The sequence below is a fragment of the Calypte anna genome, chromosome 3 (assembly GCF_003957555.1).
Source record: "Calypte anna isolate BGI_N300 chromosome 3, bCalAnn1_v1.p, whole genome shotgun sequence".
Lineage (NCBI taxonomy): Eukaryota > Metazoa > Chordata > Aves > Apodiformes > Trochilidae > Calypte > Calypte anna.
In genome coordinates this window covers 81,577,074-81,598,513 of record NC_044246.1, presented here as the reverse complement: position 1 = coordinate 81,598,513, position 21,440 = coordinate 81,577,074, and the positions used below count along the sequence as shown (strand labels likewise).

Here is a 21,440-nt window from a genome sequence, read left to right as displayed (position 1 = left end):
TCCTTGTAGATCCAGGACATGAGCTTTGGTGCAGTGCTCTTTTAGAATGATGCTGTGAGGCTTCTGTTTCTTAGCAAAGAGGCATGGAAGGCAGCTCAAGCAAATTACATTTCTCCCCCTACCTGATACTCCACTAGCAGTAGTGACCTCAAAACTCACTTCAGCCTCTGTCAAAAATGGCTACAGAGTTTCAACCAGGCGTTTTAATCTGCTTTCTGGTATCTTTGCCAAAATTATTCATGGCAAGGGCTGAAAGTACCCTGTCATACACGTCTTAAATCTAGGTAAAGTATGAAAACATTTAGGTCACCTCCTTGGTGCTCTGCTTTCCAAAACAGAAAGGATGAAGTTACTGGCAGTCTACCTGCAGTTTTTGAAATGCATCTCTGGCTGCAAAATAAGCAATATTTGCTTGGGGACAGATCCAGTATATTCCCCTAGAGCATCCACAGCATTACTGAAAACTCATCAGTACATTTTACATTTACATTTTAGATTAATTTGAATGCTCTTCGTATGTGTTCTGGTTTATATAAATTGTATATTTGTGAATTGGTGCCTTAGAGATTATTTCCATTAAACAGAGGTTTTGTCTGAGGTCCTATCTGCAAGGAGTTTAGCTCTTGTTTTAGAGTTTCTGCAGAGTTTCCCTTTGCAGAATTTCATACAACCTATCACTCCCAAGGAAAAAATAAAACAAAAAAAATTTTAAAATTTATGGAATTATTCCAGATGTTATCCATACGTACATATATTATTCTGCCTTCTCTTCCCTATTCTAGTATTAATTCCAGTTGAGAGAAATTCAGTACATAGATGAGTTTTGGTTTCCATGTCTTTGATGCTTTGCTAAGGGTACTGTGTGTGCATTGCTTATATGCTGCTGGTGAAAAAGTCAGATCAAGGAGTAGATTTGAAATCCCAGTGGAATCTACATGTGAGTAACGTGTTGAAAGACTTAATTTACTGTAAAATGAAATTATAGAACAATTTATAGAAAAAAAACAGGTGGGAAAGTAGGAAGAAGTGACTATCAGTGCGTAATTTATGTTTTGAATCATGTCTTTAAACTATAAAAAATATTCATAACTTTTTGTGCACAGATAAGACCAATAACATGCTGTGAAAACTGCTAAGGTAATAGAGAAGTCTCAAGTATTTTTGTTGTGTAAAGAAGTCACATTGAGATTCTGATAACTTAATACCTAGTTATGGTCATCAACAGTTTTAACTCCATAACTGGTATTTTCCACTTAATGTTTAATGTGTGTGGCCTTTGAAAATTGATGTTTTACTTTCAAGGTCTGGCGACTTAATGTAGAGTGTGTGGAAAAGAGGACAAGAATTCCCTCTCAGTGGGATAGCAATAAAATTAAACATTTTTCCAAATAAAGGACAAAGTAGAAGAGATATTAACATCTTTGGGGAGTGGTTAGGAGCAAAACCCAGAGAATTAAGTCTGTAAATAGTTTTGTGTATTGTAATTGTCACCATCAGGTTCAACTTAGTCGGTTATGTTTCCAGTTTCACAGTTAATATGACTAAGACAATTTAAGATGCCTTAGAATCAGTTCCTCTCATAAAACAAAATCTAAAATAAAATCTAAAATTGGGGGTTTCAGTCCCCTATCAGTTTGTCCAGAATTCAATAGTTCCAGTGAGTTAAATTGGCCAAATTAACTAGATTCCTACATGACTTCTGAACATACGTTGTAGAAAAAGATAGTTGCCTGTTGGGTACTGAAAGCAACTTCAAGAATGGAAGTCATTCCCTAAAAATGGTAGCTGCTTTTGCTGGGTGTCAGTGAAGACCTGAAAGGTTCATTAGCTGAGATTGTAAATTCAGAGACCAAGATTGTGGTGATGAAGTGTGCAGGTCATATTCTCATTTCACTTCCTTAAGATTTTAGGTCAACAGCTCCTGATTTTACCACAGTTTTTATTATTCTGTAGCAATGGTTAAAGCCTATTCAGTTTTTTGGGGGATAGGTCTGTCAAATTTGGGTTTTTTGGTTTTTTTTTTTTTTCTTTTAACATTATTTTCTCCTGGGCTCTGAGGTAATTTATATGCCTGTTGTTGCAGAAGTAGCCTGAGTTTGGATGACTTACGGTAAGTCTAACAATAAATGTCGTGTGTTAGTTACACTGCATCTGTCATGACTGCATCACACAGCATTTGTAACAGCAATTAACTATCCATTTTATTTGTATAAATGTGTATAAATGTCTTCTCTGGACTAAACTGCATTTCTCCCTACAATAAACTTTACTTCTCATGTCCTCTTCACAAGTGTTTAGAAACTGCTTAATTATTAATTTCACAAGTTTGCAGTTTATTAATATTGTTGGCTGTTGTTGGTTTGGGTGTTGTTATTAGTTTTGAAATATATTTGCATAACTTGCAGCTTTCATGACTGTGACTGTTAGCTTCTCCAAAATTTCCTTCATTCCATGACACATGTCCAGATCCTGTTTAAGGCTTTATCCACCAAACTGCTTGTTTTATCTTGCACAACTCTGTTCAGGATGGTCATTGCCTAACATTGCATGCAAATGTAACCATTTTATGAATATTTTCAAGCACTCAGAACCAGCAGTTTCCCAAATGAGTTGTCACTGCAGCTTTTCTTGTGACTTTTATGGGTTTAATTACAACATATACTATTTTCTTATGATTTGCTGTACGTAGTTGGTCACTCATGAGAGGCTTAATAGCTGTTTGATGGTTTGTTTTCTCATTACTTGTTCCTCTGTAAAAAGATGCTATCCGAACTCAGAAACCAGTTTTTTTCTTTAGGGGCTTTTCCTTAGAATTTGTCAGAACAACAGTGTTTTATATATTACTAATAGCATGCTGGAGTCTTGAAGGCAATATTATCAGCTTCATTTTACAGGGTAGGAATCAAAGCTTATAGCTGCTTTTTTATGTGCTGGTTCAGTGTATTGGGTTAGAATTTGCTAGACTGTTGAGCAATAAGAAGTACTCGAGATGTAAGTTCCATTCATTGATTTTTAGTGTTATTTTTTTTAACCAGTGCACTCAACATTTCTCCTAAATGGGTGTAGGAATTTTAGTCAGCCTAAAGTAAATGGTGACTGACTTCATGTGCATATAAATATCTAGTTTGATCCATACAATTTTGTCTGGTGGTAGTTGACCCACAGAGGTTCCCAATAGCATTCTTCAGCTGCTTAGCCCTGGCTGATCACTTATAAATATCTTTTCAATGCAGAATGCACAGGGGCACTAATGCAATATTTAGTCTGCAATTCTCAACTGTAGAGCGACCAACAATTGTAATGTTTTAATGTTATGCATGTGTGACTTCTGGAACTGTTTGCTCTTTGTTTTTTTTAAATATTCCAACTTGTTGCAATCACATCATTTATCAGAAATGTTGGAACCTGTAGACTCTCCGCTCAGGGCCCTTCCAAGAAGTCAATTGTAGAATGACAGTCTAATAATGCTGTTGTATGGATAAGCACTAGAGGGAGTGGGAATTAGTTTTGTATATGTATTTGTTGACAGTAGCAAAGTTAATAGATCTTGAAAGACTTGGTCTCTTGGTCTCTATTCTAAACTGGTCGCCTTCTCTCCTCTTTCTTCCCGCATGCCTCAGACCTGACCATATTGTAGTCCCATCTCTTCCTTTCCATGTAACCACAATTATTTTTCTCCTATTTCTACTTAATCAGTGAATCTATTAGATATTCATCCTGTTATTTTGTTGTTTTGTTTTCTTGATGAGCATCTTTCAAAGTTTGGTGATGCTTTTGTCTGTCTCTGCTAACATCCCCAAATTTTTTCCATTCTCATCTACTCTGGTTTATTCTCCATATGCTAGCTCAAAGATTTTTGCCAAAGCAGGCTTAGGTTCTCTCCATGCATTGTTCACCCTGCCTCTTTGTATCCTCTTATTAACCAGTGTTTGTTCTGAATTTGTCTCTCTTACTGCAAAGGGGTCCCATTCTAGTTTGTCACTTTCTACCTGCTCCAGTTCAGTGGTTGCTCTGTATTGATTAGGAGTGATCTTTCTGGGCTCAGCATTTGAGGCTGCAAGGGGTTGTTCCTAGCTATCAGGCTGTGTCCTGGCTTCATACAGCTCAGTACTGTTGTTACAGGGCAAAGCTGTATTCTTCTTTCAGCTGAAGCATGATTGATGTGAGGAAGAACTGATCTGACCCTGGAGTACTTTTATCAAATCTCTGGACTTACATCAGTGTTTTTGTTCAAAATACTGAGAACTGCACAAGTTTTGTCAAGAATGATGAAAACTTCTTTAAGAGTGAAGCCAGAGGTCTGAAATACTACCCTTCTAGAAAAGCTGTCTAGTTTTGTTTGAGTAAGGTTTGTATTTTGCTAGCCCAGTGATTAAACTCTTGAACAAGATTCAGATAGGTCTCTAATGTGAAAAAGTTGAGTCCAGCTCAATAGCATGTAGATTAAGTTGTTTAAAAATTGAGTAACACTGTTCAAGCATGGATTTAGACTCCAAACAGCCAAGCAGTCTTATTTTTGGTTAGCAAAGAGAAGTAAGATAGATAATGTCTGTCTGCGTTGGAGCTGATAATAACATGAGATAGAAAAAAGCTGAGGATTTAGGAAAACAGTGGATTATTTACACAATTATAGTCATGTACACAGTCTGAGGATCATTAGTACTACATGCATGCATGTTTTGAGTCAGCAGTTGGTGTTGTCAGCCTGGTTTGGTGGGTGATGAAGGATGTTTTACCTGTAGATCTCCGCTGGTCTGTTGGTACTACTGTTCAGTAGTTAATTTTTTGTTTTAAAGGACCATTTAGTATTTTAGTATTTATGTATTTAGTGAATCACCATAAGTACCATTAGGTTAATTCCATATTCAACAGAAACTTTTTTTTCCAAGCATTACTAGTATTTCTATGTAAGAAGTAATCTTTAATGCCAGATCTTGTGTAGGAGTGTAAGAATGCTATAAAATCTGTTCTTTCAAGAAGTGCTCTTCCTGCCCAATTATCTTTTCTTTTCCATACCTTTCTGATTTTTGGATACTTTGTCATAAGTGGCAAAGCTTTAAAAAGTGTTCCTCTTTCAGTCAGACTGTCTCTTCAAGCCAAGATTCTTCAGTTGCATCTGTTTTCTCTCATGCTCAGTCTTGCTCCTTCCACATTCCTTTTGTCTGTCCCTAATGCTTAAAAGTTGAGATCTTGAATCATACATGCTTGTAAAACTCTGAGATGTTAATGCAAAAAAAAAGGCATCTAACTACACCATTTACAGAACTTGGCAAGAGTGGATAAATATTTAAATATGAGTACATGGAAAAAGACAGTTATGGACCTTCTTGGTGTGCATGCCTGCAGAAATAGGACAGTTTCTGCTTCCAAAACAGAATTGGTTTGCTTAGTCAATTGTTTATTCTAGCTCTTGCATTACTGGAATGCTATTAAGGAGTGTTAATGTTTGCTCATGGTTAAGCATATGGGTATCTCTTATCTCTTAATAGTGTAATCAAGAAATTTTGCTGCTTTATCGGAGGACAAAATTGCCATAAATTAATTTGAGTTTAAATGGAGATGTAAATATATTGGATACTTGTTTGTAGAGTTATTTCTTTTATCTGCAAATGATGTGCAATGGCCTGTTGCTGTGTAGTAATATTCCATGTATTGTAAACTCTGGCTTCTGTAATCCTAGGACCACACAGAAAAGAGGAGAATCATTTGGGATCAGCAAAATCGGCAACAAAATAAAAGGTGTATTCAAGAGTTCTGCAATGGAAGGAGCTATGTTACCTAACTATAACTTCAATGAAGGAGAAGATGACTTTGTGAGTTCAGGGCTTTAAATTTGTCTTTAAATGTCTGATGTTGTTGTGTTTTGCTATGGTTTGGTTTTTTTCCTTGTTTGAAAGTTTTATGTTTCTGCCTTTTCTGATGTCATACTTCACTGCAGGCTTTCCATGTGCTGGCTTCTAGTTAAGGTGCCTTTTTTTCCCTGTGTTCATTCACAAGTCAAGGCCACATCCTCATTTAGTGTGCCTTTGAGCATAGTGCTTTGGTACAGAGAAATGCTATGTACTTTGGTACAGAAAGTAGCCATGTCAAGCAATGAATTCTTCTTTAAAAACTTGCCATGCCATTTTATAATTTTGGATAAGGAGTGCACAGGATTGCATGCATGGCTCTTCATCTGAATCTTGCCATAAAACCATAGATAAGCTGTTGATACAGTAGAAGAGAAATTGCTGTTGAGTTAGTCTGTGATGCAGCATTTTCTCTAAATAATGTGTGTTTGAGGTGTTTCAACTCCAGGGGTTTTCTTTCATGCTAAACAACAATGAATGAAGCCAGTGGTTGAATAATTGCATGAGACACTGGTATCTGAAGCACAGTTGGGGGACAAAATGGAAAATTATAAAAAGAGAGAAGGGAATTAGAAGATATTGATAGCAGTAGATATTTACAGTGTGTCTGCAAATTCAGTGCTTTTGTACCTGTTCCTTACAAAGAAAACATTTAGGCATTAATCACCCTGATAAACATCTAGCTCATTTTTCTCAGCCTTAAGATAAAAGTGTAAATACAAGTTTGTGTTTATTCACTTTGTTCAGAATGGCTTTCAGAAGAGGGTGAGAAGGACTCAGCAACTTAGAACTCTATATAGGGTTTTTTGTGGCTTTTTTTTTTCTTTTACAGAAAAAAAAAAGGCAATTTTCTGCAGAGGCTATGTCTTCATTTACCTCATGTCTTTAGAGGGCAGAACTGTTGGAATTACTTACTTGGACAGTTAAGTTCTTGTTGATGTAACTTACCTCTTTGTGAGGCAAGATTCTAATGAAAATGAGTTCATTTTGCAGCATTAATGTCATAGACTCTGCTAGCCAAAGGGCGTAAAGGTATAATTTTCCTATAGTAGTGGAATTAATAGAAATATAATTGAAACAGTGGAGCTTGGAGAAGGAAGATGTTTCTGTGCCAGCTCACTTGGGAGAAGTTGCTTAATTCAGTGAGAGAGACAGACCAGATAGACTAATTTTTACCAGGGAAGGTTTTCAAGTGACAGAGTGGATTTAGCTTTGGCAAGAACACAAAGCTTTAAGTGCAGTATTGTCTCAAATAAAGGGAAGAAACTACTTAAGTCTCTTCACTTGCTAAGTGTGGATGGGAAGATAAAAGGGGAAAACACTAAACTGTTTTGAGATTACTGTGTGTCCAAACAGCTGGAGAGAGACATGACTTCACTTCATGTGTGAATACTGAAGAGTTCCACACTAGAAATGTCACAGTTTTGAGGTGTTGTTTCCTAGTAAGCATCAAAAGGTCAGAGGAAGAGCTTTCTGGGACAAGAAAAACATGATCTGGGCAGTGACAGTATAAATGCAAGATGGTGGCAGTGCAGTATACAAATTTAGCAACTTTTTGGTTAGCTTATATGCAGAGGATATGGGAGCTTTTTCCTTCTACACACAGATCCTGTTTAGGTATTTATGTAATTGGTGTTAATGTAAGCTTGGTGGATTCAAAGTTAATAAAAGGTAAAGAATGGTAGTGAAATGGAAGTCTCTGCATTGTGACAATATCTTTGTCACAATTGAAACAATATCTTTGCTTTTTTTATTCCCCTTTTGTTTTTGCCATTTTTTTTTTATAAGGGCATCTTGTTTGCGGTGAAAGCCTGTAGGAAACATATGCTTACTCTAAGGAAATCATGCAGGGGTAGAAATACATGATAGCAGCTCTCTGTGGCTCTGGCCAGCAGGTTGGTAAGGTGCTAAGATTAATAGTAATTCCATGAAACCACACTCAAATCCTTGCCAGCTAAATTTTAAATATAGCAAGAGATACTCTGCAAATTAAAGCATAGGTGTAGTTTCCCAGCCCGAAAACCTCTACACTTAAAATATGGCTTTGTTGGATAAAACAAATGGAAAAAGGCTGAGGCAAGCTGTAACTATTACAGGTTGGTAACTTGTTTAGAAAGAAGAATAAAACCCTCAGAAATTCAAACTTCCTGGCCTGCAGCTAATGTAGGTGCTATAGTTATTGCAGTGGAAAAGCTTGCAAATTTACATAGTATTATTACCAAAACCAGTCAGGTTGAGGGGTCTGGTAAAAAGAGGTTATGAGCATGTGAGATTTTGCTGGTTCAGTACAGCCTCAGAAGGGCTGGGTGAAGAAGGCACACAGGGAGGTAAAGGCTCCTTCATAAACATTTAAAAAGATGAGTGACCCTTGCCTTCTCTAAGCCCTGATGCTACCTCTGTGTATTGCTGGGAGTGTCATCACTGTATCAAACCACAGGATAAATGGTGAGAGGTGAGAGCTGCAATTAGTGATAAATTAAAGAGACTAATCCAGAAAATGAAGATAAGAGTTGAGTTCTGATCATGTCTGTTGCAAAGCTTTTAGGTTAGTCAAAAACTGCAGATTTGGGTAAGCCTGCTGTTTCTGTCCAGTGGTGACAACCCTGTAAAGCCTGAGGGAGGGGGAAAACGAGGGTAGGAGCTGTGGTTCAGAGAGCACCTGTCTTATTTATTCCATTCATTGGTGTAAGCTCTTTTCCTGCAGTTTGTGAGCCCTAATTGTTCATTCCAAGCTTGAGGTTATTTTTGTTTGCTTCGAGAAAGAGCACAGCCTGTGGTTTAGCTCTCAAATTGAGAGCCACCTAAAATGAGTGTGGTCTCTGTGGAGCAGCAACTGAGACTGCTCATTACTCTTATCTCTTTTCATTGAATCAAAACAGGTAAGGGGAAGCAAAGGGTATTTTGAAAAAGAGAGATTCAGTCAGTGGATCTACAGAGATTCACATTGGAAGATAGTAGTCCACACTGTAAAGGGTTTGAGGATCATTTCAATGCTATGCAAAGGCAATAAAAAAATTTGAATCAGGATTGCTCATGTGTGTGTTGAGCCATTTATGTTTTAGCTGCAGTTGAGTCATGATCATCTGTTACCATTAACAGAGACATGGCCAAAATTATTTCAGGGATGCTCTATTGCCATAATGCCTTGATTAGATTAATACAGGCAAAACTTGTTAAGCCTTTGTGAGGAGTTTGGCTTAAGATTATGAAGCTAAGGGAAAAGAATTTGGAAGTGGGATTTGTTCCTTACAGTTTGCTGTAGTTTCACATGTTGTAAATCCATGTTAAAATTTCTTATTTTAACTTTACCAAGTGGTAATACTTTCACATCACTATGTGAGACTTACTAAAATAATATAGTTTGAAGAGTTGCTCCTCACCAGGCAGCTCCTTCCTCCCTGCAGGGTTGCAGTGTTCTAGAAGCCCTTGGAGGCTGGTGTCAGGCTAAACTAGATTCAAACAACTTCTTTTTTTATAAGGGAACAGTATTACTTTTTTTCCCCTGCTTGCCTATACTCATGAAAATACAAAAACTTCTTCCCCTAGAGTATCTTTCATCTCTCAGGTTCTCCATTCTGTTTTGCTATTTGTCACCTATTTGAGTCCAAGGCAAGTCTTACTCTTACTGCTTCCTCATTTGCAAGAATTGGTTTTATTCCTTAGGGGTTTTAATTTTTGGGTTTTTTTTTTGTTTGTTTGGTTGGTTGGTTGTTTTTTTGGTTTGTTTGTTTGGTAAAAATGAGAATCAAGTTGAGCATAGTCTGGAGAAATAATTACACTTCCAAGAGTGGCTGTTGCAGTCTGCATTTTTCAGTTTAAATATTTAAGATAATATTTCTGCTTTTTATGGTCCTAAAACATTTGTAACACTTCTTTTGTTATTGCTGGGCACCTGAGAATTTGATACGTTGTGTTGTACCTCCGTGGTTCTTTACCTGTGGACAGCTCAGTCTGTCTGTGATGAGCAGTGCTTGGAGTGTAGTCTGAACGTTGGTGTGGTGCCAAGACTGCAGTTCAAGTTTGAAAGGATTTCTTCAGCATTCATGTGTTACTCCTTCTAAGGTCTGCTTGCATATGGAAAAATCAGCATTATGTTTTATGGCACCTCAATTCATGAAGTCCCTGCCCTGGAGCTGCTCTGTGCACAGCCAACAAGATTTAGGAATATGCTGCTCCCTGTTGCACCTGTTTCTGGGAGCATGATGCTCAAACTGGAGCTGATGGGGAATGCTGTAACACTGTGGCTTTACTTAAAATAGTTCTGGGCTGTGGGAATAATTCAATCCCAGCCATATTGCACCTGACAGAACCAGTCAGATTGATGTGTCCACAGCTTGCTCCACTGCACTTGGCTGTGGAGTTGGGATACCTGCTAGCTTGGTGCCTGTTTAGCTTCTGTCTCTTGTTCTGTTCAGATGGCTTCTTGGCCTGATTTAGTAAGCTCAGGTCTTCTGTTTGGGTCCTAGTATGCTGGAAAATGCAATGCAACCAGTTCTGCTGGACTCAGACTGGTTCCTGTAGGATTCAGTCCTGTGTCTATGGCATTCTTCCAGCTGTCATCTTTAGTACTTCTCTCCCTTGCCTTCCTTTTCCTCCCCTTTTCCTCCTCCTTTTCCTCCTCCTTTTCCTCCTCCTTTTCCTCCTCCTTTCCTCCTCCTTTCCTCCTCCTTTCCTCCTCCTTTCCTCTTCCTTTCCTCTTCCTTTCCTCCTCCTTTCCTCCTCCTTTCCTCCTCCTTTCCTCCTCCTTTCCTCCTCCTTTCCTCCTCCTTTTCCTCCTCCTTTTCCTCCTCCTTTTCCTCCTCCTTTTCCTCCTCCTTTTCCTCCTCCTTTTCCTCCTCCCCTTCCTCCTTCTTCCTCTTTTCCTCCTCCTTTTCCTCCTCCTTTTCCTCCTCCTTTTCCTCCTCCTTTTCCTCCTCCTTTTCCTCCATTTTTCAAAATTTTTTTCCCCTGAAGAGTCAGATATGGATCTTGATACTGCTATAAAAACTTGCAAGTTCTTGCTAAAAGTTGCAAACTTCAAATTAATTTGCAGTGGATCTAAAAATTGAAATGAATGTACAATAAAGCTCCATTAGTGAAATGGAATTTTTGTTCTTATACTGCTTCATAACAGGTACTTAAAGAGTAAGTTTATGTTTTATTATCAATTGCAAGATTTGTAAAGTAGACTGAACCAATTAAAATAGAACTATAGATCTTTATTTTTTAATCTCAACAGATTGAAGAAGGTATTATGGTGATGGAAGATGATTCTCCTGAGGAGGCTGTTAGTACCCCAAATACACCTCGCAACCTTGCTGCATGGAAAATTAGCATCCCATATGTAGATTTTTTTGATGATCCCTCCTTGGAAAGAAAAGACAGAAAGGAAAGAATTCCTGTATTCTGCATTGATGTCGAGAGAAACGATAGAAGGGCAGGTAAGAAATGTTGTGGACAGATAAAATGTCATTTACAGGTGAACTCACAATATTGTAGTGCACTGTATTCTGATGGCTGTTGCAGTGTATTTTACATATATGTTTTTCTGGTTTTGAAATAATGACTTGAAAATGCAGAGGAAATGTCTTTGAGAGCTAAGTGATCACATTTAGTATTTTTAAGTTGAGAACCAAGTTCTCAGCAGGAATCAGTTTAGTTCATGCCAGAGTTTGAGATTTTATCCTTCAAAAAATATTGATCCTACAGTTTATATTAGTAAACACTTGGCATATTTTTATTTCACCCACTCTGAACTTTGAAATAATGAAAAATAAATACCTTCTCCTATAAGCTTACAAAGTAGTTCTTAGGAAATGAAAACATTTTGCATATTAGGAAACATCCTGTTTTGCAGATAGTTTATCACTATGTCACAATGCATCCATATTGAGTGGGCAACCCAGCACCACCCTGGGGCTGCATATGTTGGTGTTAGTGAAACTGATACTTGCACAGTAAGAGTCAGTGGTATCTCCCAGGAGGAAGGATGATCAGGATTCCAGCAGATGGTGCAAAGGGCTGTGTTAAAGAAGTAGTATTTCTGTAAGTCATTTGGTTAAAAGCTTGGAAATAGATAGAGCAAAGTCAGCCCTGTTACATTTTGGATTTATGCAGTGCTCCATAGTTTAAATTTTAGGGAACCCCTAAGTGAGATGGTAGTGCTGGGTCTTGTCTACCAGGTATGGATTTTAACACTTAAATTACTTGCCTGGAGGTTTTTTTGCTTTTGCTACTTCAGAATAGGGGACTAATATCTCTGAGGTTTTTTACCCACAATAATCCAGGATATGTTGCCTAATTTGTCTCTCAAGTGGCATAAAGCCTGATTTATTTTTAACTTTTTTTTTTTTTTGTCCCAGTTGGCCATGAACCTGAACACTGGTCTGTCTACAGGAGGTACCTTGAATTTTATGTGCTTGAGTCAAAGCTAACAGAATTTCATGGTATGTTTTCCATCAGCTGGAGCCACTTTGCTGATGCTCTGATTATCATTCAGTATTGATCTGATTTTAAAATAATGAAATAAATGTTTGCTGCATTAGAAGAATAATTTAATCTCTGATTTCTCTTTAAGGTACATTTCCTGATGCTCAGCTTCCCTCCAAGAGAATCATAGGCCCCAAGAACTATGAGTTCTTAAAATCCAAGAGAGAGGAGTTTCAGGAATACCTGCAGGTATCAAACAAACTTTTGGAGCTAAGAATACTCCACAGCTAATACTATAAACATAATAACAGAACACTTGCTAATTTTTTGTTTATTTCTAAGTAACCTGAGTTACAGAAAGGGTTCAAACAGGCAAATAAAACTTGTTAAAATATTGTGTTACTGAAAACAGAAATCTTTCACAAATGACAATGATAACATGATGCTCTTTGAATATGTTTTTTCTGTAGAGAAACTAATTTTTAAAGATTAGAACTGATGTACTTCTTTCTTCTGTCTCAAAGAAACTTCTGCAGCATCCTGAGCTTAGTAACAGCCAGCTGTTGGCTGACTTCCTGTCCCCTAATGGAGGAGAGACTCAGTTTCTTGATAAAATGTTGCCCGATCTGAATCTTGGTATGTAATATGCTAGTTGTTTATGCTGACAAATAGCAATATTGTAGCTAGTGTGATTGAATGATAGTAGTAATGAATAAATAACTCTTGTGTAAGGACTTAGATGTGGGAAACAAGGGATGCGAAGGAGAAGGATTCTTAAAATTACAGCTTGACAAGCAAGATGCACTGATACTTTTTCCTTGAAGAAAAAAGACATTTTGAGATTCTGGAAAAAAATGTTGAAGTGATTGCTTTTGAATCTTTGTGTCAACTAGTATGATGATAAGATTTCTGTAGCAAATTTCATAGTTTCAAGAAGACTTACAGTATTGTCATGAGTCAAATCTGCACATCAGTCATTGTTTACGTGTCCCATGGCATTCTTAATATAAATTACCTTTGAGTGTTAGTTGATTAGACTTTCTTTTTAATCTGAAAACTACAATATTTAGTATTTTGAGTATTAGCTAGGTCTCTTTTAACACAAGCTCCTTAGTAGAATTCGAAGCAATGGCACGTGTGATAGAGGCAGGCCACGTGGAAAATGAGGAGCTGAGAAATTCTTGCTGTCTTAGTGTAACAGCTGATAATAAATCAAAAAAAGTAGACTGTAGTATGACTTTACAGCTTGGCTGCAACATAGCTGCCTCAAGATAGTGAGGCTGAGCTGGTAAAGTCAACTTCATGGCCCTTCTGTCTTCCTGTATTGTAGCACATTTGGCTCTTGTATGGTGTAACAAGGCAACCAGGTGCCACTAATTGCCAGGCAGTGGGCATGAGCTTGTGTCAAGCCCACCTGTGCCCAATTAGGGCGGGCCCCCACTGAGCATGAGCAGGACCAGGGGGCCAATAAAAGGTGAGTCCTGAGACACAAGCTCATGCTCACTCCCTGGCAATTAGTGGCACCTGGTTGCCTCGTTACACTATACTCTTGCATCAGCATGGTCCAGGAAAGCTGTGTCTGAACTGTGCCACTGCATTTCTGCTGCTGCCTGTGGTGGTGTGAACCTCCTGATGGCCATTCTCTTAGTCTGCTTACTGAGCTGCTGAATGAGATTATTGCTGTCATCTTCTAGTGAAAGGGTTTTGTAGGTTTTGTTTTGTTTAAGGCACCACGCCTCCCCCCTCAAACCAGCTTCACAGTGTTAAGAAAAGGTTATAATTAAACTGTTTGCTGTCATGCATCCCATGTCTGAGACTGTGCTTCACTTCCATACATCCTTTAAATGAGTCTTGGCATTTCAATTGGGATTTTTGTGAGAATGAGCAATTTTATTATTATAATTTTATCCTTGTACATATTTTTTGATCCAAGTTCCAAATTTTAATGACATGTAGATACAACAAATATTACTGTAAATAGAGTGTTTAAAAAACCCTGATCTTAGACACTTGCAGTTTTCAGCATTCAAAGTTACTGTGCTCTATCCTGATAGCCTTAACAGGACAGCAGAGCTGATTTTTAAGCCCATATCTGTAGCCTGTCCAATTTGTAAAACTTTACTCGCCAGATTTTCAAGACTCTGTCCTTCCAGAATCTCTTCGGAATAGCCAATCTCTTCAGGGAAAGAAAATTCCCTGTAATTTCTTTTGTGATTAATGAAGGGTGATAGAAAAAATTGTGCCTATACTGGTGTCATAGAGTACTGCTGTTATGGTTCTATATCTATTTATGTTTGAGCTTGTTTTTTTAAGAAAAGTATTCAGATAATCACCTGTACTATTTTTCATATTTTAAGTGTCTTTTTTTAAAGAGCATGAAGTTACAGGATGGATACGTGGAAGACTTCCTTTTCATACTTCTTGTGCCAAATTAAAATGAGAACAAGATTTTTAAAAAAACTTTTGTGTTTTTAAATTAAATATTAGACAATGAGTACATAATATGTAGCAGAACAGAATGTCTTAAATAGTGATAATGGAACGTGGTTTTTTTGTTTCTAATTACAGGTAAAATTATAAAATCTGTTCCAGGAAAGCTGATGAAAGAGGTAAATTTTCCAGGTTTCCAGCATTTCAACTTCAGTAACTAATTTAAGCTGGCAGCTTAATCTTAAATTTGGCTAAATTTCATCTTCTTAATCTGAAATCTGAATTACTAGAGCCAGTGTAGCAATGTTGGTAACTTACAGGCTAGTAAAAAATTTGTTTGGAAACTCAATGTTTTGTTTTTCTTTGTATTAGCATGCAAGTGACAGGTCATTCATATCTTATTTCAGAGAGGTCAGCATTTGGAGCCATTCATAATGAATTTTATCAACTCCTGTGAATCTCCCAAGCCTAAACCAAGTAGGCCTGAACTTACCATTCTGAGTCCCACTTCTGAGAACAATAAAAAGGTACAGTAAGTCATCTTCCTTCCCCACTTCACAGGAGTGGAAGAAAATCGACCATACTCTGAAAATGCAGAGAATAAGCAGAAAAAAAATTATAAATGTAACAGCTTACTTATTTTGTGTTATCTTTTCACTCAAGGGAAAGAATGGAAATGCACAGTAAATAGTCTGAATGACTTAAAAGACTTTTGGGGTTTGGCTTGCTCTTTTTTTTCTTCTAATAATTCTTACTGGATTTGGAGGTGAGGATGCCAAGTTAAGAGCTTGGGAAGTCCAGAGAGAAGAAAGCAAAGAAAGGTGTAAAAATGGGGAAAGTTTTAATATCGTAATGGAGCTTCCTTTTCAAAGACAAAAAACTTGAGTGTTTGCTGAACCTGTTGTCTGATGAAAATTGTCAAGGTGCTGATACCTGTTTATCTGCCTTTAAAATGTTAGTATATGGTTCATTAATGTCTGGGTGTACATAATAGGTTAACTATATAATTTAAGTATAGTTCTTCTCTTTAACATTGCCACTGTTAAAGCCCAATCCTTCCAATTTCAACCTTTTACTTCACTTCAGGATAAGATAGTTCTTTTCCTAATTTTTGGCTAGAGCCTGGGAAAACTTACTTGAAAGACTTCCATTAGCTTCAGGAGCTTTAAAAAGACACTGGTCTTTATATTTCTGTGTTAGAATGCTCTAGAGTGTTCATGTGTGTGGGATTTACAGTGGAGTATTGTTTCTGGGCCAGGATTTCAGAGACCTAAGCTCAGTGTTACAGAGTTGATGTGATCTGGGACAAAATATTTAATGTGCACATATTTTGCCATGTGAGAGGTTCTAAAAGAAAACTCAGTACTGTACACATTTCTGCTGTCTTGCCTGCTTTGGGAAGAGGAGTTGAAGTTGGACTGGGTAAACTGGGACACTTAATTTTCCAAAGTGATAAATGGAAATGTGTGATAGTGAAAAAAAAAGTGCATAGTGTAAGGGGAGGGGATTTTTTATTTCGCTCTATTCTCTTGCAAAAGCTAAGAGGTAGTAAATGAAGGTGGGAACCAGATTAAAAACTAAAAATGGTAGTTCTTGCAGGGTTAGTAGAGCTGTGCAATTCTTTATCAGAAGATTTGAATACTAAAAGTTTAAACAATTATTAGGTGAGACTAGAAAAATTCACAAAAAGGAAATACATTGAGGATGATTACCAGGAGAGAAACTGTGTTCAGATCTTGAACCTTTTTTTTTTAGTTGAAAACAATTGGAAGCTGGAAGAGTGTTGGGAGACTGGAAGAGTATTGGTGAAAAGTTCAGTCTATGCTTATTTTCTTCTTGCAAGAGCTAGAAGCCCAGCATTCTTTTGTGGTTCTTTTTAAAAACAATTGACCTTTTGATTTCCTTTACAATTTTTTTATAGTGTTACAGCACAATTTGCAGCTACAAAACTTTTATATTGATTAAGTATAATGACAGCTTAATCTCTTAATTTGTTTAAATTTCAGCAGGGTATTGTTTCAATTTGTTTAAAACAGCACTAAATCTGAAGTCTGAATTACTAGAGCCAGTGTTGCAGTGTTGGCTTACATGTGCACTGATGCAAAATTGGTATTCTTCATTCAGATTCTTTCTTACCTTGGACCCTGTTTCCAAGGTTAAGATACTTTGCTGTTGCTGACTATTCACAGGGATATGAAAGTAACATCAGTTTTAAAGATCAGATGTAGAGTTTTTGACTTGTGCTAGGAACAGTACCTGCATAAGTACTTAAACTGTTATAAAACAGCTGACAGCATATAATAGCATAGTATAAACAGTTAATTTTTTACTTTGATCTGTCAAGAACAAATTCAGTAGCTTTAATGTATTTATCATACTTAGAACATTTGAGAAATAAGCTTTGCCCTCTGAAGTGTTCCTGTGAAGAAAAGCTTCTTTCTGAAGTTTGCTTAGAAAAACTTTGAGGAATTAAAATGAACATAGCATTGCTCTGTTACAATGCAGGCTTATTCTCTGAAGTGTCAGCATGTTATTCTTGGAAAAGAGCATGTGTACAGAAATTCAGGCTTTGAAATGAGGTTTTCTGAATTCTATTCAACCACGGTGATCCCATGAAAGCAAAGAGCTGGCTGCACTTTGGCTTTCATTATGGAATACTGAAGTTTCCTTAAACAGAACATAGATATTTACTGCCTTCTGTTTTCTAATGTCATTTTCAGAAATAGTATTGTGGGGGAAACCTGCTTGTCACTGCTGACTAACTGTCCATGTATGCACTCCCTTGGAGACTCAAGTTGTAGAGGCTGAGTCAAAGTTGTTGCTCATGCTGCTGTTTGCCTGTAAAGGTGCTTTTGTCGTGAGCTCCAAGTTCCTTTGCAGAGAGCAAAAAAGATGAAGCTGAGGCCAAGCTCCCCACTTCTTCATACTATGTATTGTGAGAGTGAGTTTGCTGTTTTTCTGAGCAAGTTTATTCTAGTTAGCTGTATTAAGAAGTAATTGGTTCTACAGATATTTCAGATGTTCTTTTTTGTTTCCCAAAGAAGTCTGCTTTGGGGAGCCGTTTGCTGATAAATGCGTGGAATGTTTCAGACTTCAGTATATCTCTTGTAGAGCTATGACTGTTATTTAATGCTGGGCACTCTAAATGCTTTGCCTTTGGGGATGCTGCAAGACTGTGATCACATCTCAGTACCTGCTTGTGTTCAAACTATAGTGCTGATTTTGACCAGCAGAGGCATGTGTGCATAAGGAATTAATGTGGTGACTGCATCCTCACTGATTTCCCATCTATCAGTTTATCCAGAACGCACCCACTTACTCACCCAGTAACTGCAATTATCTGAGATTTGAAATCCCAGATTGTGCTGTGTCATGCTAAGGTCTGCCCATGCATATTGTGAAATTTAATCCTTTTGCTGATTTGTTGGGGTGCTTGCTGCCTTCCTTGGGAGACAGTTTTCTCTTTCTCAAGTCAGCCTATGGTTGGGAAAAGCTTGGTACCAAGTTGCATGGCAGGACAATGTCTCATTTACATTTTGCCACTTCTTGGATTTGATTTGTGACCTACACTAGTTTCATCAGCCAGACCATTTAGGTTCAGATCTGGGATGAATCACATTTTCTCTTACATTAGGGAAGCTGTCATGGAACTCATTAAATAAATTTATTTCAGATGAAACTAATCTGGAAAACCCTGTCTAGGAATGCAGGTACCAAGGGTGTTCAGTCCAAAGGCCAGACCAAAGGTAGACTGAGGTAACACCCTTCCCTACCCACCCAAACGCACGTGGCATAGGCTTGAGTTGTTCAGTTCTGCAGTTTCACTTCTGTTGTGCCATGTAATGTCTTTGTGAAGATACAAGCAGTAGCCTGACTCTCTGACCTCCTGGTGGTGCTGAGTGTCTGTAGCAGGACTGTGTGATCCATCAGGCAGCTGTAGAGATGGATGAACAGCACTTTCTGACTGCCTGTCTGAGAGAAGAGCATGCTATCTCATGGCAAAGTTTTTCAACACAGAATTTTTTGGCAAATGCCAGAGTCTATTTCCAGCTTGTTCTTGTATTGCCACAGTGTTCTTACATACCTTGCCTGACAGAGATCTGTTTGTTCCAGTACCAACACGTTGGAATCTGCTGAGTACAATGCACATTCCCTAGTGCTCCCAATTCTATTGCCATGAATAGGGTACACCCAGGCTGCCTTTTCACCAGCAGGCTGAATAAGGAAAGCCTAAAAGTCTGTCAGGGCAGGTGAAAACTTGAGTTCAGTCAGAAGTGTGCCTACTTCTCTGAAAGACTCTCTGCATGCTGATTCATTTTGAATATTCCTGGCACACGTCTATGTGTGTTTTGAGTATCAATAGGAAGACTTCTAGTTACAAATGCACAATGAACATGGGTAGTCAGCCTTAATGTACAGCCAGGGGCAATTGGATTTTAGCCTGAATCAAATCCACTAGATGGAAAGAGTTACCAACCTCCCTGGTTAAAACAAAAAAGTGAACGTAAACCCCAGGTCCTCCCCTCCGGTCACCATCAGGATTTCTGGCTTCCTCACCTACGATTTTAATTTGGAAGGTTTCTAAGCAACTCATCTGTCTTATTTTTTTGTAAGACTTGTGCTAGTAGGTCAGGACTTCTCAGCTAATGCAGACTTTGCAAAATATGCCTACAAAGGCATTGTTCTGCTGCCTTGTTGTGACCTGCCAACAGCAATGAAATCTGCCTGTGGGACACCAACAAGATAATGCATATTTATGCATAGTTACTTGGAGAAGGATGTGGTTGATTTTCAGGCATTAACTGTTGTGGCCAAGGCACTACATACATTATTTCTTCTTACCATTTTGGTGCAGTCATCTGTACTTTGCAAATGAGCAGGAAAACCAGGGGAGAAGTTAATGTTTCTGGTTGTGAATATTGTTCATAACTCTGGTATTGCTTCTACAAACTTCACACCTATGCTGGAATGTATGGGTGTGTATTTGCATATGCACTTACTAAGTGTTGAGTAACCTTTTTTCTATTAGGCAGTTCATGTAAAGCATTCTTGCCTATTTTGCTAGCTTTTCCCATCAAGGTACAATAGTACAAGGGATTACTTTGGTCTTTTTCTTAATACAGGCCTTTTACTTTCCACTTGCTTCAAGACCTTGGCTTTCATTATTGACCAGTACTAATCTGTAGAATATCCTTATTGAAAGTCTTTTGAGAATATTTTATGGTTATGACCACAGTTACTCTTTAATGTTAAAGGTATGAAAAACAATAGGATTGGAGTTTGTCTTGCTTGTGTTTTTTCAGTCTAATTAGAAGAGTGAGCGTTATATTAAGTCTCAAATGTTAACATGGGCAGAAACATTTATAAAGCCAAATCCTGTGCTTATCTGAATTGCAAATGTAATCTCAACTTTTGTGTTAGCTATCTGACTGCATGTTTTTCACTTGGCTTTCCTTAGCCAAAATCCTGTAAAGTGCAAACCACCTTGTAAGCAGAGGTGCAGTGCCCCTTTGTGTTATGTCTGCTGCACCCTGCAGACTTGCATTGCTAAGGACTGTAGAACACACCCTTGAGCTGTGACAATGCAAGGTACAGACTTTATTAGAACTGAAAATTGTCTTACTAATTTTTGTAATGCATTGATTTGCTGTGGCTTTCTGAAATGCAGTGTGCTTTCAAAGATTGAAAGTGGCCAAGGAACCATTAAATTTAACGTGCAAGATGGATTACTCATGTGCAAAGGTACAAACAGCATCCAAGACACTGCTTGTGCTTTGGGGTGGAAGTTGAAATAACTTCTGGAAGTCAAAAAGCTTTGCCCTCAAGAGCCTTCATGCTTGATTTTTTTCTATAGATCACCTACTAGACTGCTGTTAATGATTCAGCTTGTCCTGTGCACACTCCTCTGAACCTTCATCTGTGTTGCACAATGAGCTGCTTTGAGTTGGCTCAGTGTGCATGGCCCTTGTAAGGTCATGGGGTGTATCTACAAAATAAATGAGGTTCTTATTTAAGTTACAATAATTAAACTAAGATTTTTTTCCCAGTACTGAGAAGGATAGAGACTTCAGTTTATAAAGGGTTTTTTAAACAACATACCAGAAACGCTTTCATACAGTAGGTGTGAATAATTATGTGTTCTTTTAGGTTTTTTATTTTCCTGGATACCAGTCATCCACCAGTGCATTAACCATATTTGCTCTTTCATGTGATTTATGTAATAACTTGGTGTTGTTTAGTTTGAGTGAACCTTATGAAGATAATACCAGCAGTTCAGTACTTAACAGAAGAGAGGGCCTGAAGAAATACAAGTAGAAAACCTGAGTCTTGCTAGGTTTCCTGATGTAGTTGCAGAGCGTTCAGTTTAGAAAGTGGCATGATTCAGAGTCTGTTGTGATACGGATGTTTTCTGGCCTGATTTATTTCAGGGAGAATTAATCTACAGAAAAAGAACTATATACAAGCAAATTACTTCCCATTCCTTGGAACTATTTTTAATTTGGGAGTGACACAGAGAAATCTGTTGGTAGCAATCATCTCAACTTAGGCAACGCTATAATTATGTTGTGTTTGCTTTTAGTTCTGGGATGGCATAAACTTTTGAACTTTCTTTTTCATAATACAGAGCATTTTATATAAATTCTTTTTTATCTTTAGATCAACAGTCTTGGGGATAAGATAATTTAAAATAAACTGTTAATGGTGATCGCTAGGTATTGTCAAATGTGGAGAGCCTCAGGAATCAGAGAACTC

At 37.7% G+C, this 21,440-nt stretch overlaps 1 protein-coding gene across 7 annotated transcripts in view; it reads left to right on the top strand.

The window, feature by feature from the left end:
* The window catches only part of SNX14 (sorting nexin 14), a 52,140-nt gene that overhangs the window by 24,617 nt on the left and 6,083 nt on the right, over positions 1 to 21,440 (top strand). For 4 of the 7 annotated variants that reach the window (XM_030446889.1, XM_030446882.1, XM_030446885.1 and 1 more), the window contains exons 16-23: positions 2,084 to 2,110; positions 5,681 to 5,813; positions 11,068 to 11,269; positions 12,191 to 12,274; positions 12,406 to 12,506; positions 12,782 to 12,893; positions 14,826 to 14,866; positions 15,095 to 15,214. In XM_030446889.1, coding sequence (XP_030302749.1) covers positions 2,084 to 2,110; positions 5,681 to 5,813; positions 11,068 to 11,269; positions 12,191 to 12,274; positions 12,406 to 12,506; positions 12,782 to 12,893; positions 14,826 to 14,866; positions 15,095 to 15,214 — 820 coding nt within the window. The remainder of the gene's footprint in view (positions 1 to 2,083; positions 2,111 to 5,680; positions 5,814 to 11,067; positions 11,270 to 12,190; positions 12,275 to 12,405; positions 12,507 to 12,781; positions 12,894 to 14,825; positions 14,867 to 15,094; positions 15,215 to 21,440) is intronic. The other 3 variants (XM_030446888.1, XM_030446886.1, XM_030446887.1) reach the window with 1 other exon arrangement.